The 17120-nt window shown below is 39.9% G+C and overlaps 1 protein-coding gene across 4 annotated transcripts in view; it reads right to left on the reverse strand.

Moving 5' to 3' along the window:
• Positions 1-2454: 2454 nt before the first annotated feature.
• Positions 2455-17120, reverse strand: part of SLC25A13 (solute carrier family 25 member 13) — a 167134-nt gene continuing 152468 nt past the window's right edge. For all 4 annotated transcript variants that reach the window (XM_036230375.1, XM_036230374.1, XM_036230377.1 and 1 more), the window contains 4 exons: positions 14001-14139; positions 4083-4241; positions 3898-3988; positions 2455-3608 (listed from right to left, as the gene is read on the reverse strand). In XM_036230375.1, coding sequence (XP_036086268.1) covers positions 3422-3608; positions 3898-3988; positions 4083-4241; positions 14001-14139 — 576 coding nt within the window. In that variant the 3' untranslated portion in view covers positions 2455-3421. The remainder of the gene's footprint in view (positions 3609-3897; positions 3989-4082; positions 4242-14000; positions 14140-17120) is intronic.

Genomic DNA, 17120 nt, shown 5'->3' on the forward strand with positions numbered 1-17120 from the left:
TTTAAAAGACTGAGGTGGCAATGCTTTTAGCTGCTTCAGACTTTCAAATGAAGCAGTGACCCCCTGCGGTCTGCATACGGTAGAAAGCAGAACTCTTTGGTGAGGGCTGGGTTACTCCCGAAGGTAAAACAAAAGGCACACGTCTCTGTGGGCAGTACCATTTGTGGAAAGAACATTTCACTGCTCTTACCAGGGAACATGTCTTTTAAAGATCTTTGGAAAAATCCACATCCTGAAAGCATTTGATTACCCTGAATTTAAAATGAGATTTTGCTCAGTGGCAAAGATACAAATTCATCCCCACAAGTATGGCTTCTGCGGTAAAAGGCACATGACTTTTAGAGAGGGTTTATCTAGAAGGTTGATAAATGGGGCCATGAGACAGGATTCATCAAATTGCATTATTGGAGATTTCCCTCCCTCTACCTGAAGAATTCTAATGTGCCTCGTTGAATACCTAGCTGAAGGAGGTTACAGTTTCAAGCACAATTTGTTCCCGTTTTTATTCCCTGCTTGCTGAGTTATGTGCTGTTAAACGTTTCCAGAAGACTGTCAAAACGTAAGCATCCCGAGGTTTACATAGCCCCCACCATTAAATAACACATAAGCACAAAATTTTAACATTGTTTTCTAGAAATGGTAAATATTTTAGCTAAGTAAAAACTGAAGCTTGAAATGCAATAAGCATTTAAATGACTCCTTTCTGTGCCAGAATTCTTATTTTCCCCTGTGCAGCCCTGGCTGCTGGGATTAAGGCGACCCCAGGGAGCTCAGCAAATGGTTGTGGGTTATGAGGTGTAGCATGAGCTTGGCGACAGCGTGCCACCCAGCCTCAAGAAACCCAGCCACGACTGGAACCCAAGAGTCAGTGTGTTCACTTTGTGGTCAGCTTCACATTTTTTCCCCTCCTTGCAAAAAAAAAAAAAATAGCTGCTACAAAAGTCAGGCCTCTTCCACTCCGAAAGCAATTGCGATGTGGACCAAGGGCAGAGCTGGGACTCGGGCTGGCAGAGCAGGGGGAGGGAGGCTGGGTGGGCAGGCCAGTGTGTGGGTTGCACGTCTTTCAGTTACTCAGTGTAAAAAAGGGAAACGACGGGCTGCACGAACAGTGGCCGCAACACTGGCGACGTATTGTGTTGTCACTTCAGGAAGAAGGAAAACCCAGAACAAATTTGACGTGGTTTCCACCACAGGGTGATTGCAGTCCTGTTCAAGGATGTCACATCACACCACCCACTGAGAGCTCAGATGGAAACGAGGCCTCCTTCGAAGTGTCTCAAGTTAGTGCCTATCCCCCAAACAGAGTAAGGCAAGGATTTTAAAGAATCGCAGCCCCGTGGGCCTGTCTGCTTCGGCTTCCTGGTACCTTTGGTTTCTCATTTACTAGAGATTCGCTCTCAGCTACAGGTAAGTCTAAGTGAAGCCAAGATGCTCTCCCAACAAATGCAACAGCTCTCGAAGAAGCGGGGAGAGCAATGCACCATTCCTGGGTCGGTGATTATACCATGAAAATTCAATCTTCTGTGAATTTCATGCAAGTGAAGGAAAACAATGCAGAGATTTACACTCAGGGACTTTTCTCCACATTCAAAAGACTGAAGCTTGAGTGCTTTGTGATGATAACACCACCCACATTTCTAAGACCTATCTAGAGTTTGGTGACTGGTCTTCCAGATAAAATGTAAATATTTACCATTTATCACATTGAGTGGGGATGGGGACGGGTAGAGGGAGGGGTTTTCTCTTTGGTTTTGCCAAACCAAAACCATGGAGGGAGCCACGGATGTATGTGTGCTATTTCTGGGAAGTATAAGAAACTTTTGTTCATTTAAAAAAAAAAATCAGATTCATCAGTGGCATTGACTCTTTTCCATTTTCAACAGCAGTTGAATGTCAACCTATTGACCTACAGCAAAACAGAGATTGAAAAAATGGCTGTCTCTTATGGAGGAAGATGTTCTAATTGATTACCAATAGATTAATCAGTAGCCTCTTCAGAAATATGACTGTAGTATAAGAAGAAAAGCCCTAAATTCTGTTCAAGACAAGCTTCTTTCCCCAAATCGGTATAGTGTTGGCCAAAAATTACCAAATGTCAGATAAACAGGTATATAGTTCTGGTATGAGGAAGAGTTGGACAAAATACAATTGCCATCATTTCATACCAGGTTTCACGCTCAATTTCCAGTGAAACTTTATATTACTTTAATTCTCATGATAAGAAACTACAGAAAGTGCTGGGGATGACTAGAATAAAAGTGTCAGTTTGCTAGGTTCCTTGCGTATTTATTGATGGTTAAATGTAGTTTCTCTTACTGTGAAAATGGCATACTGGCATATTGAAAATGAAAGACCAGAATATACCCATGGCAATATGAATAAAATCCTCAAAACAAAAGATATAGAGTCCAATAATGTACTCACCATGTGACATACAAAGAAAAAAGAATTCAATAGCTTTAAAAATAGTTTATTTCCTCCTTTACGAACACACAAGCCCTCTGACCATTATGCAAGGCACCACAAATTAAATAAAGACTTACATTAGAATAAGTTTGTCTTACATGATTCAAGATAAAGTGGATGTTGAGAGCAAATGGGTGCCGACTGCAGGGGGATCAGGAGGGAATTAGGGCAGGTGCCAGGAACAGGGGGCATGCATTTTCCTACAGCGTTTATTGAAATAGGCAGTAATCAGCACAGGTGTATCGTACGTGCAGTTATCCAAAGTCAGCACATCCAGAAGAGGTGCTGCATCTCATGGTTTCTCTATGTAATAAAATACCAAGAGTACTCCTCTAAAGCACAAGACTTCTTACTAGTAGTCCCGATACCAGTAATAGAATATGATTATTATTAGACATCTTCAATGTGGTTTTCATTACAAAAAACATGTTTCACATAAAAGCTTCATAATATAATCCAGAGGCAGAATTAGTGCATGTTTAAAACCTGAAACCAGGCTGGCTATTTCTGATTGTTTTCATTGCTTCCAGTGCTTTTCACTTTTACTAATTAGCACCCATGTTCCTACCAGTTAAACATGCACGAAACACTTTGCTCTGAGCACCATGATTGCCTTTCTGTAGCCTCTTCGGGATTATAATCCTTATCCAAGGAGAAGACCTCTAGTTTCTATTCAGACTTGCTCTTCCTTCCAAATATGTGAGTGTTGACCAAATCCCAGCCAACGTCAGATGCAAACGAGTTTGTGAGCAGAGGCCCAAAGAGTAATTATGAATAATTTTATAATGACCTGGTTAAGAAAACACAAAGAAAATGAATGATTTCACCTTATAAAAAGCCTGGACTTGAATTTAAACAAGAGATGGATGTGAAAGGAATGAAGTATTGCTTCAACCCAAGATGGGCGCTCTTTCCCCATGTAACAAAGCTACAGCAGCATCCCAGGGTCGGTCTCCTAGGGCCCTCCGCTGATAACTTCCGAGGTAGATGCTGATGTCTTGAAGAGAGGTAAGTAAAGTCCAAATTTGTTTTCAATTCCTGCAAATGTTGCAACTGCCAGTTTGTATCCCCCAACGTGATCAGGATTGGGAGCAGGCAGTGTGATCCGGGATTTAGGAACTGGCTCTGACCCCATGGGTTTCCTAAAAGAAGAGAAAACAGAGTAAGAATCTGAGTTTTGTTTTATTTTGTTTTTAATTTGGTAAAAAAAAAAAAATGACATTTAAATACTGAAAATCTGCATCATACAGGAGTTGTAGAATTTTAGTGAGTTGTATGTTCCCCTTGGAAATGGGTCTGATAACACAATTTCACTATTTTCCTACTTCTTCTCTATTTCATCATAGGGTGTAGGTTAATGGACCTTTTCCCATGATGACTGAGTATTAGAAGCAGCTCAAATTTAGCTGCAGATTTAGCGATGATACTTACACTCCTCCAAAATCGATGTAGAACCATCGCTGCAGCAATTCATATGTCAGCAACGTGACACCAAACTGGGGCGAGGATCGAAACACACGAGCTTTAAAAAAATTGGGGGAAGTCACAGATGTAACTAGATTTTAAAAACTTTATTTAATACCAAAGATTCAATTAAGGACAAGTTATTTCCATACCCCCAGCTCCTTTCCACAAGGCTTTGGGGCCTTCTTCCCGCAGTATCTTCCTAAAGCAGTCCATCACTCCGCTGTACGTGGTCTGGCCGGCCCTGGCAGCCACCTGTAATCGAGTCTTGATAACATCAGCAGGAGTCACTAAAGAGGCCGCGGGCATACCTGCAGAAAGGACAACACATTCACAGCCCGGTCACATTCTCGCTATATAAAAATAACTGTGCTTTGAACTGCTGGCCGCGGAAAGAAAGCTGAGCATCCGATGAATTCAAATGCCTATTTCACTGTCCCCTCTGAGAAGCACAGCTGTGACTACATTGTCTGTGGTGACGGAGGACGACACACCTACAGACCTACAGACACTCCTCACCTCCCCTTCCCCAAAATCACCTAACCTCCATCCACTGTTACGCTTCTATTCTTAAATGGTTCTAAGGAATTACTTATCAATCACACTACTTCAACAAATGGGGGAAGTTTTTGTTTTGTTTTGTTTTTGTTTTTGTTTTTTTTTAAATCAGAAAGTTGCAAAGTTATTAGGTCCGATTTTTCAGAGGTGAAGCTTGTTATGTGCTTCCTCTTCATGCTTTTCTGTGGCTGCTGGCAGTTACAGAAGGTACCTTCTCACACACATTCAACCAACCCCTACCCTCCAAACCCTAACCTCTCCAGTTACACCAGAAAAAGACTTTACTGATAGCTAAATAAACACATGTGTGTGTGTGTGGGGGGGGGGGGACCAGAGGAGAGACTCTCACAGACAACACCTTTTTTAATAAGACTGACATCACTAGAAAAAATTCACAGACAACACTTCTTTAATAAGACTGACATCTCCAGAAAAAATATTTGACAGAACGCTTAAAATTTATACTGGCTGATAATCAATGAAAAGGGAACAACGACGACAACAACAACAACAACAACAACAAACCCTCCCAAAATTACCAATGGGACATTTTTCTACAGTCATTTTATTCAAAATGGGGCAGAGCCCATGTTTAGATTTTTTAAAAGCGAGACTGTACTCAGAAGACACTGTCTCTTATGGTTTTATTACTTTTCCATTATGAACCTATTCCAAACCAAATTGGTCAAATGCAGATGCATAAATCTCCTTTGCTTTTTTTAAGGCTTAATAATTCTGTAAGAATTTCTGTCCAAACCAACGTGGTCTGGCTCACGACTGCATCTCATCCTTCTAACAGACAGCTTTAAAGTTGCAGTGTGTGCATGGGTATCTGGGGAAGTGCATAGTACACGTTTGCATTTTTATTACTAAGCTGAACCTCTTCCACTTCCATCTTGACTGAGCTCCTCAAACATTCATCTTAAGTAACCATTTTCATAAAATGCATCACATTTTTGCATGTGAAAAAGCTCACTTTATATCTCCTGCTTCACTGGATAAGTCATACCGAATTTCCTATTAGCTTGGAAAATTAATTTTAAAACTTTGAGCAAGAAATTTATACTCCGACATAATGGAAGGAAACATGAAAAATGCTTAGAAACCCATTGTGTTCACACCACCGATTCTGTTATACTTTCTGGTTTAGAAAGAATTGAGCAAGGCTGTCTGCTTTAGACCTGCAATAAAATCTTCCTCACAACAGTGGGCAGGCCTGTCTGTGTGACTGTGAAAAGACTCATGCAATGACATGGGTAAAGGTTTCCTTCAGTTGGGGTAGTTTTCATAAATAGTTGCTCGTTATAAAAAAAGAGAGAAGCATGGGGAGAGGAGGGAGGAAAGATACTGATTAGGGGAATAAAAATGCCAGAAGAAATGTATAAGGTGTTTAGTAAACTGCCTGGCAAAACTGGTGTGTGTGTGTGTGTGTGTGTGTGTGTGTGTATCTGTGTGTCTGTGTGTCTCTGTGTTTATAGTGGCAGGAGGGGAATATGGAAGCCTGCACATGACTCTCGTCCTCCCCACCCCTAGCTCCCAACTCTTCTGGGTAAACAGCTGTGAGTGCTTCGGAGAAACGGTAGGTATCTCTCTAGACGAGATTTCTGGTGAACCCGGAGGACAGCAACAGGCTGCTCCAAGGCAGGCTGGGAAAGTAACATCAACGGGAAAGAGCTCGGCCACCAGAGAGCTGCTGATTTGGGGGGCCACGGTTGGCAATTTGTCTGGACTCACCAGGTTTCCAAAAAGCTAAGACAACACTGAGAAACAGGTCGTTTTCTCTATTCTCAAAGATGGAGGATGGGAGAGGCTGGGAAATAGAGAGGCTTCTTCTAGGTTCCTCAACAGGGAGGGGGCAGCCTACCTGATGCTACAGTGATAGACACACATTGAGACCTTGACACCACCTACTACCTGAGCTACAAGAACAATTTGGGGTGCTCGCTAGACAATACAAAAATTTTAACATTTTAAGAGGGCCCAGCAAATAGAGAGTAGAAGTTCATTTACAACATCAAAAATGCACAACCAGCAAAATATAACTCTGGGGTGAGTCATCTTTGATTTTCATAAATATCTCATTAGTATTTGTAAGGACTGTGCTGCTTTGTTTATGGGTTGCAAAGTTAATATCAATTTATTTTGGATCAAGGTTCAGAGTTTAAAAAATTACCTTTCCATCTTTATCTAAATTATCTACATGATGTATCAGCTTCTAAGAGAAGTGTCAAGATTCTCATTTAGAATAGAAAATATCCATTGTCATACTTTTAAGTTGAGGTTTTATAAGACAGTATTATATTGACAATACATAGAGGTTAATGACAATGTACCTTCTGAGGGAATTTTATCCCTTATAAGTGTAAACTATGCCTCCGTGCTTCTGAATGCTGTTTTTAAACCCAGAATTCCATTCGGTCTCACAGTAATATTGCTAAACTTGCTTACTGTTGCTATTTGCCTGGTATGTATTTTTCAATCCATTCTCATTCAATTTTTCTGTCACTGTTTTCTAAAACTTCGGGTGACTAGATTTCCTTTGACAACTCGTCTGAAGTGTCTGTTTTTACTAAGTGCATTGAATCCGTTCGATTGTAGCTATTATTGTAGTTAACAGACTTATTTCTGTGTCCTATATTACAGTTTCTATTTTCTCTGCTTCTAGTTTCCCTTTTGTTCTCCACCCTTTCCTGACTAATTTAAATGTTCTATGCATTTATTACATACACATAATATTTACAATGTGCACCGTTAATAAACATTTACATCCTTTACCAGAAAGGTGAGGACTTCAGCACACTTTTCCCACTTTTGTCCTTCCTTTCCTTTATCTGCCTCCCAACGACCCTGCTTGTATAAAAAAATTTATGCTAAAGTTAGTCATCTAGACCTCCTCACAGTGTGGCTTTATTTGCTCTGTTTTATACCTTCCACATTTTCCTCTTTCTTAAATTCCCCTTTGATTTTGCCTCGGAAAGGACTATGAGGGGTAACCTTCGAGTCCTGGCATGGGAGAAAGTGATTGAGCTTGGTCCCCCTCCTGAAGGTTAGTGTGCCTGGGAAAACCGTTATCTAGGTTCAGGACATCCTCCCCTCGGCATTTTGAAGGTATCCAGTATTGCAGCGGAGAAGTCGACCTTTGATTACTGACTATGTGCTGTCCTCTTTGCCTCATTACTTCTGAGGAAACTCCTATCCAATGTTAGACCTGGATTAATCCTACATGTCTGAAACTTCCTCTTATTTTTCATCTCTATTTGTGCGCCATATTCTAGAGTGTTAGTCTTTCTCCCATGACTTTACCTTCCAGATGCCATAATTTGGTCTTTGATCATATCTACTCTATCATTCTGACCATCTATGGATTTTTAATCTTGGCAATCTTATTAATTTTCAAGAAAGCTTCTTTACTGATGGTTCCTTTTAAATCTGAGGACCCTAATTATAGTTCTTAAAAGTTCTCTGATCCCTGGATTGCCTATTTTCTGTTTACTTACCCTATTGCTCCCTCTAGTCTTGTCTGAGAACCTCTGGCTGTCTATTGATGATTCAAGTTCAAAGGATAGGCTGATTAGTGCTGTGGATGGTTTCTACCATACACTAGGCCAGCGTCATACACAGGACTCTTCCCGAATGGGAGGGCCTGTGACATGGGTGAGGCTTGGTAACTGTCAGGGGCAAGTTAGCTGGCAGGGTGGGGAACTTCCAGATCTGCTGAAATGTGGAGTGCTTCATCCTGGAAGTAGAAGGGATTATTTTATACTCCTTTTGGGTAGAGCGGCCATTAGTTTATTATTTCTTCCGAATCTGTGGTAAAGGTCTGCAATTATCTTAAGCTTTGCCCTGTGTTCTTTCAGTCCCTTTCTTTAGAATAGAACTCTGGGCTTTTAGCTTGGATTCAAATGTTGCCTGAACTCCATATAAAAAGAAGAGAGAGGACCAAGCCTGAACTTTCCTTTAGTAAATGCAATTCCTTAGGTCTTGTAAATGATTTACCTAAAACCTCCACCCCCACCTGCAGGCACTCTTTCAGTCCAGAGCCTAATTAATTCAAATGCGGCTCGTTTTCTGCCTTCTGAGGGCTGGTGCTAACATTTCCTAGTGTCAATAAGGAGTTTTAAAAAAATGTATTTTCTGACATTTTAAGGTATTTGGGAGGAGAGGAGAGATGGATGAACACTCAGTCCATTACCTTGATCCAGAGTCTCCATTACAATATATTTTTTTAAGGATCTGCTTTTAAATTATCTCATGCTTTATGTCTACATAATTAACAGATTTGTGCCAATAGTACTGTATAAAGCATAAAGAATGGACAACTTTTTGGACTTTACAAAATGAACTCCACTGTAAGCCATGACAGTAATGTCAACTGGTAAACAACTAAGTCACATAATGGAAATACCCTTAGGGTGGGACCGGACCACCCACAACCACAAAAATATTAGCCAGACTGCATCCAGAACCTGGGACTGCGGGAGCGAAAAGCAAAAGGATTCCATCCTGCAAGGACCTTACAGCTCAACCGGCCTCAGACAGACGATGCTCAAGCCTGACCCCGGAGCATCGTGAATGTGTACCCTGAGGGCCGAGCACTCTGACCCAACGCCCATTGTAGCCGCTGGCGTGGGGCTGACATGAGGCCATCTGTGCCGCCAGTTCCAGAGCTCGCTTCAGGAATGCAGAGGACTTGTACTCTTTCTGTTGCGTAAGCCTCTGCACCTCCTCCCCTTCCTGTGTGTTGAGTGTTACCCTGTGTGGATATCTGAGAAGGTTCTACTCAATAAACCTGGCATTGTGGAAGGACACAAACGCGACCGAGGTGTTACTTTAGTAGCCACCTTCCTTGCTCGCGACAAGTACTTTTCTCCTAAATGAATTCTAATACTTTGAAAGCCTCATAATCAGTTACATGCACATAACACTTTCATATCTGTGTTTTGAACAGCATTTAAAGATATTGCTGAATCATAACTTAGTCTAAGTCACTCAGTTCGAAGATAAGACTGTCACAACAGCTGGACTTGTTCCTATATCTCATCATTCTGACAATTAAGATCATTTGGTATGAGAAAAAATTAGAAAATTTAAGGCATATTAGATATCCATCAACCATACCGAAATGTCCTACATTAATCAAAAAGCAACAACATGCTAATTTCGAGCTCCTTCCTTCAACTCTCACTTTCTGACATACTGAGGTACTTTGGCTAATAAACATAAATTCAAATATCAATTAGTCTTATTCCACTCTGTGAATTAATAAAGTAGATATCCCCAGGATGTAAAGATATTCCCAATTTCTAAGTTTTTAAAAAATCAGTTATTTTCTAGGTTTTTAGATAGCAACAACCACCTGTTAAGAAGCTGCATATTATAAAAGCAATCTAACTTCAAATCAAATCAAAATTTTGGAAAAATTAAATAGTTCTTATTGAATAACTGAAATTACTATCAAAACAGAGAGAGCATAATCATATTCTTCTAGTCTCAGACCCATCTTATTTATAATAGAATGGTTCAACAAAATGTATTCTGTGTAAGAGATCAATTTAAATAGTTATGAGACAATTTGGTCTTATAATAAATAAGTTCATGGTTAACTATACTATTCACCATAGCTTATTTTGAGATAAGCTTTTCTCCTTTCTCTTAAAAGATCGCTTTGGCCATGGGATATGCTTCCTTGGATCCTGCACATGCTCCATCGGTGTGTCTTCTCCCTAGGAAGTGCTTCTGCTCTCAGTGGTCTCCACGAGAAAAATGTGGGAGCCTTATTTGTCCCCCACCAGCAGCCCATACAGGTGTGCATTTTTGTGCTCGCTGCCCTTCTTGATGTTGTAGCACTTAGCACTCTTCTGGCCAAAAGTCTTCTTGCTCTTCTCCACACTGAATTCGGAAATCTGGCCCAGCACGCCTAGCAGCCGGCTGCCCCCACTTCCTGCCTTGATGTCAGTTAACTGCTTATCACTGGATATTTTTATGTTCATCACATAACAAAATATATTAATAATCTTTCTCATTAATTTGGATACATTTTTAGGCATTTTAATTTGGATTTTCAGGTAAACAATTATTTGCAAATAATGATAGTTTCATTCCTCCTTTAATAATATTTTTTGCCTCTTACTTTTTTTTCTTAATTTACCACCCTGAAAGGAACCTCCAAAATAAGGCTGAAAAATAAGGATGACATTTACCATTGGCTTCTAATATCTGTAACTAGCTTAGTTCTCATTACATAGTTTATACAGATTTGTGGAATTGACAAGACAGTCGAACTTTGTAGCTGATCTGTCTTTGAATAAAAAACCAATATGACAAATCGTGTCTTACATTTTTGCACCCTACAGGGAAGTGGCAGATTAGGGGGAAGATGGACAATAAATGAAAGTAAATGTTCTGTCCTAAGTGTGACAGCTAGTTCTCCAAATGGCCCTCGATGACCTTGACCTCCTGGTACTCACACTTCTGCATCTGTATCATCTCGCCTATTACACAGGGGGGATCTTGCAGCCAATAAGAAAGCGTGAAAATGTAGGAGTGTGACTTCCAAAGCCAGGTCATTAAAGACAACTCTGGCTTCTACTTTGCTTTCTTTCTCTCCCTCTCCCTTTTCCCCTCCCCTCTACCTCACACTTCCCCTCCCTCCTCCCCTCCCTTCTCCTCCTCTTTCTCCTGGATCTTGCTCTGGGAGAAGCCAGATGCCCTGTCATGAGGACATCCAGGTGACCTAAGGTAAAGTCATATGGCATGGAACTGAGGTCTCCTGCCAACGGCCAAGTGCTGAACCACGCTGCAAGTGAATCCTCCAACTCTAGTCGAGCCTTCCAGAGAGAGCCCTGGCTGACACCTTGACTGCAACCTCATGACACACTTAGAGCCAGAGGAGCTCAGATAAGTTGTTCTGATCCACAGAAACTGTGAGATAATAAATGTTTGCTGTGTTGCACTGGTAAGTGTTGGGGTGATTTGTTATGCATTTATAAATAACCAATTCTAAAGACAACAGGACAGCCATTGGGCTGAAACAGCAGCATGGGGATGTATACTAGTTTAAACTTTCAAGAATAACGTGGCGATACCTTAAAAACAATCATGTGTGTGTATGCATGTGTGTGTGTATGCATGTGTGTGTGTGTGTGTGTGTGTATATAATTTTACCAGCAAAATCACTTTAGAGAATCTCTTTCTCCAAAGAAAATGACCCAAGATAAAGGAAAAGCCTTTAAGCACATTTTTTACATCAAATACTTAAATTAAAAAAATCTTTTTGGGTAATCTAATACTGAGAATTAGATAAGTATGTGGCAATTAAAAACTATGTTTGCAAAGTTTTAAATGACACATAATAAAATTAATATTCTCATTGAACATTTAAAAATACTTATTCTGTGCCAAGCACTTTGTTGGACCTCTGTATCTATGAACTGACTTACTCTCCATATTAGCCTTGCGAGACTAAGACTACTCTTATCCCCATATTTAGGTGGAGAAACAAAGAAAGGGACTGAATAACTCGCACAGGGCGCATAGTTTAAGTGAACAAACTGGAATTTGAATCTGGGCGGCCTGACCCCACAGTCCATGCCATGAACCACTTTGTTGTGATGGCTTCAGATATGGTATTAAGGGAAAAACCAGATACGTATGCACAGTATGATTACAACTCTGTTAAACACCATTTGAGGAACAAAAAATTAGCAAAAATGTTAAACAGTGATTACCTTAGAGTCAAGAAAAAATGGATAATATTTTCTTATTTATCCTTTCTGGTACTTTCCAAATATTTTACGATGAGAATTATTATTTTCATAATCATAAAAAACAGAAAGAAAAAAATAAATCTTAAAAGACAAAAAAATCTACTAGTAATTTCTATCCCTCTGGCAGTATGGACTACCTAGGAAGGCCCCACCCAGACATGAAATCGCATCTGGGAAGCTATCTTCTCCAAGAAAGAAGTCAAAGGTATTATTTTTGTGGTATGAAGAACACAAAGCTTGGAGAGAGTCCTAGACTTCAAGCTGAGCTCTAATACTTATCTTCCGATTTCATAATTGATTTTTGGAGAGATTTACAGACAGATTCTTTTGGATTCAATAAACTACTGGCTAACATCTATCTAGCATTTACTACACGTTATGCACAAAATGCTTCACATGGAAACTCTCACTTCAGCCTCCCAATCACACTCTCTAGTCACATGGTTCTCATTTCCATTTACAGCTGAGAAAACCAAGGCTTAGGGGAGGTTGAGTGACTTGGCCAAGGTCACATGCTAGTAAGTGGTATGTTAGTTCTACCCATTAGGTCCCACTTTCTTTTAACTAAGTTATTTGAAACAAACTGTATTGTAACCTTTTGGCTCAAAATATTATCATTTATACACATATAAATTAAATACAAAGGATATACTGAATCAATGGCTAAGTTGGGTTAAAACTGGGAATTTTATATTCTAGGCTTGAAATCATGATTTCCTGATATAGAGTGATCTCATTTCTACTCATACAACTAGGGACAATCTCGCCTCATACAGCAACATCGCTCACTGCCTTTAAAGAAAATGAATTAAGAAATAAAGAGGAGCTACTTGGGTTCCTTCCTCCAGGGGCTCCCCAGGCTACAGGCAGGACACAGGGCCCACAAAACAGCAAGCAGCTTCTCAAAGCAGGGGGGTTTGTCCTCAGGAGACTTAAGCTACATATCTGATGAGAACTACACCTGTATCAAAACTGTCTGGGCCCAGGCATCCCATGACTGCCTTAGGGTTGGTTAACTCATTAAATGTTTGTCACCACCTGGAGAGCTAATCCAGATTGTTCCGGCCTTTGGGATCTCTGGACAAGGAGCATCAAAGAACAAACTGATTCCTGCTGTGGCTATAATCAAATTTCCTCTAGGGATTTACACTGGGATGTAGAAGGCAACCTCGGAATCCATTTTTTTCTATTGATATTTCCACTGTAGCTCTGAAAAAAAGATGGCAGTCATTTCTCTCTGCGATTCAATTAACACACACACCCAGTTCCTACAACCTTACACAGCGAGGAGGAATCAGGTGTCTAATAGGACTGAGTTGTTTTTGGTTGTTCTACATTTCGTTTCTCTAACTGATAATAATTATCACTTCAGTTCTGGGCAAGCTTTTATATACTATTTTGCTTACATACTACGAAGGCACAAGTATTAAAACTTTTTAAAACTTCCAACTGAACAGTTCTCATTCCTATTCTATGAAGTGAAACTATAAATTGATACGGAACTTGAACTGGCATCCAACGATACCACAAAATGAACCAATTTTTAATGAGCCTTTTCTGGAGGTAAAAATTAAGCTAATAGTCTAATCTGCCAGAAGTAAGATTAATTTCTTTCTCCTTCTTTTCAGTAGCTCTTCAAAGCAATCTATAGCCATTTCATATGTGCCCTGTCAGGAACTATGAGGAAACATTCCAGTGCAGTGGCGGGGAGGTGGGGCTGCCAACAGCCCTGTGAGGGGCACTCACCAGCTATGGCGCCAGCTAAGAGCAGGCTTCCGGGGCTAACCTGCCCATCTTCGTTTGCAAAGGAAGCCTTCACATGAGCATAGCACGGGAAGTAGATGGCCGAGAAAGGAATGTCTCGCAGAAAGCATGCTTTGGCACCCTGTCCATTTGAAAAGGAAGAAAAACCACATGAAACACATATCCCATTGAGAAGATCAAGCTTCTTTGGAACTTACCTCAGCACAAAATATTCCTCGAGAAGACAGAATTGTACTCACAAGTTAAAAGGAAAACAGCAAAAAAAAAAAAAAAAAAAAAAAAAATCACTGAAATTCTGCAAGTAATAAATCTAGTTTCTTTTAAAAAATAAAACAAATTTTACTGTGTAGCATGAGGATGAGGGGGTAGTTCTCATTTATTCCAATGGTAAGATTTCAATTAAAACATTTTTGGAACTCTGCCTGTGATATCCTTTAAAATCCCTTTGGATGGCAGGTCACTGGCATTTCAAGGAGGATCTATTCTCAAAAGATGGGCAGCAACAACCAAGAGGCCTCTCTGTTTACACGCTAGGAAGTAGACAAATTATATAGGTGGCGGGGGAAGGGATTTGTTTTTCATACTGTTTGAGATTCTGATGAAAGTGTTGGACTCTTTCCCAGAAAAAAATTACACATACATAAAAAATTATATGCCTTTTCAAGGGGTTCATGGATCCTCTAATTTATTCACATACTTACCCCCACCTCCCAGGATTTATGAAACATTAATAAATGCCTGTTCTAAACCCTTAAAATATTTACAATAATTCCTACACATTTAAAAGCTGTATGTAGAACAATTAACGACTAGAGGAAAGTCTTCACTAAATAATTTTTGGTGCCAAAATGATGCCATGGAGAGGCCTTGAGAACCGATGCGTGCCCAGAAATACGATGAAACAGTTAATCATCTAATGAAAATTACAGACATATATCGTGTTTTAGGAAGGCTAAGTGGGAAGGAAGTCACTCCTTTTCAACACTTAATGATTTAATACCATTTCTTTTACAGATTTCTAATACCTAAAAATTTCCACCAAATTTAGAGAATCTTCAAAGAAAACAATGAATCCATCCAGATTCAACAGATGGAACCAAGCCCAGTGACATTTATTGAGGCCCAGTGGTGTTGAATCTTGGGTATTTCTGACCGATGCTAGGCTCCAATCTGTCAAACTCTCTTAACACTACACATCTGTTACTGTAGCCTTTGCTTTTCTGACACCCACATTATACTCCTGACTCAAACTAAGCTGTGGGTAACAAAACCCTTAGTCTTTTTCATTGGCACGGCTATTAACCTAGTCTTCTGTAACTTAATTAGTTGCCTTAAACAAGTAACATAAGTAGGATTTTATGTTTAATCCTATTAAACTTCATCCTAGCTTGGCCCATCCTTCCAACCAGAACGAATGCTTGGAATCTGGATCCTGTCATGCTGCCTGTTCCCCAGTCAATTCACCCATGAATGTGTTCAGAAGCTTCTGTCCACTTTGAGTACAGATATTTCAAAAAAAGGAGAGATCCACATCATGTACTGCCAATCAGCTCACACTTTTGTGTCTTGTCTACCCCCAAACTGTGAAATGCCTAACTGAGAAAAGAAACCACAAATCCACCACACCTAAATTCCTCATTTTATAAATGAGCAAACTGATGGCCAGGACAGTTAGTCTATTAATTGCATGTTTATTAAGGGCCATGCTGTTGACTTGCTCAGGGGACATCCTTAGAGGCAGTACCAGAGAGAGACAGGGCCAAAACTCAGGACTCTCAAGTTCTTTGCCCCTCCCCCAGTTTCCCAAGAGGACAAAGTACAGTGTAACACCAATATCCATGTGTGGCATCCAATCTTTTCTTTACAATTAGTTTCTTAAAAACTTACAATGCAGGTAGTTACTGTGATAGTGACACTATTGCCATTTGTTACTCTATTTTTACATCCTTTTCCTTATTTCGCCTCCAAACTCTCCTGTAAGTTCTGCCAGTCATTTGCCCACCATGCAGGAAAGCAGTATCCAAATTAGAAACCAAGTAACCAACTCAAGTTAAGATCGGTTAAATCTTCATGTCTGGCTCTCTCAGTAGAGCAAAACCACCGCCATGTTACTTTTTAAATAAATCACTTTGGAATAATTTTTTAAACTGATGTAATTCCTCCTCCCACAAATCTTGCTTTTTACTAAACCTATTAGTTTTTACTTTTAACCTCACCTTCCAAATCTTTGCATTTTAGAGATGAACTTCAGTCTCTATGTTCTGCTTATTTTTTTTTTTTGTTGTTGTTGGTAATACTTTCCCCTTTAAAAAGTTTCTTTCCACCTGATTATAAAATATTAAGTGCTTATCATAGACAACACAGATGAATATTGAAAATTTAAACTGCTCTTGATTTTCATCAGTCAGAGGTAACCACCACAACTGCTGTATATGTTTCGGAAAGTTTCCTTCAACGGCAATCTTAACCATATGCTTCTGTGGTTCTGAGTTATGCCTTTTCTTCTCCTAAAATTCATGACGTATAGTTGCTTTGTGGGGGGAGAAGGGCAGTATGGTCTAACATCTCCTTCATTCCTCAGCCACATTGCCTAAATTTCCTTGCTATTTGTTATTTAAAAAACTCTTCTGCCATCTTTGATCTTGCATGTCTTGTAGATTAGGCCTGGTATTCTCGCTCTTCTCAAAGCTTTGCAATGACTTCACTTTTCCATTTTCCTCTACTTGGTCAGCTTGATGCCTCTCAGGTAAAGCTACTCAATGACCCCATTCATCTGATCCATCAAGGCACACCTATCACTCCGCATCTTCTTTGATAATTGCTAAACTGGAAACATCGACTTGTTAAATACTATCTCTTCATTCATTTAAACCCAAATACCACCCTTTCCACTGAGATTCTTTAACTAGAAGATAGAGAGGGTATGGACTCCATATAGCTCCACACTGTCTACACTTTCTCATTACTGTTCTGAGTTTTCTTCAGTTCTTATATCTGCTTATGTTCGTATTGCCTATTTCATAGTACAAGCAACCAAGGGGCCAGGAATTATTGTCTGATTTAATTTAGAAAACACTTAGCAAAATCTTGGGCTGTCATTTG

Source organism: Rousettus aegyptiacus, unplaced genomic scaffold (genome assembly GCF_014176215.1).
Source record: "Rousettus aegyptiacus isolate mRouAeg1 unplaced genomic scaffold, mRouAeg1.p scaffold_m13_p_13, whole genome shotgun sequence".
NCBI lineage: Eukaryota > Metazoa > Chordata > Mammalia > Chiroptera > Pteropodidae > Rousettus > Rousettus aegyptiacus.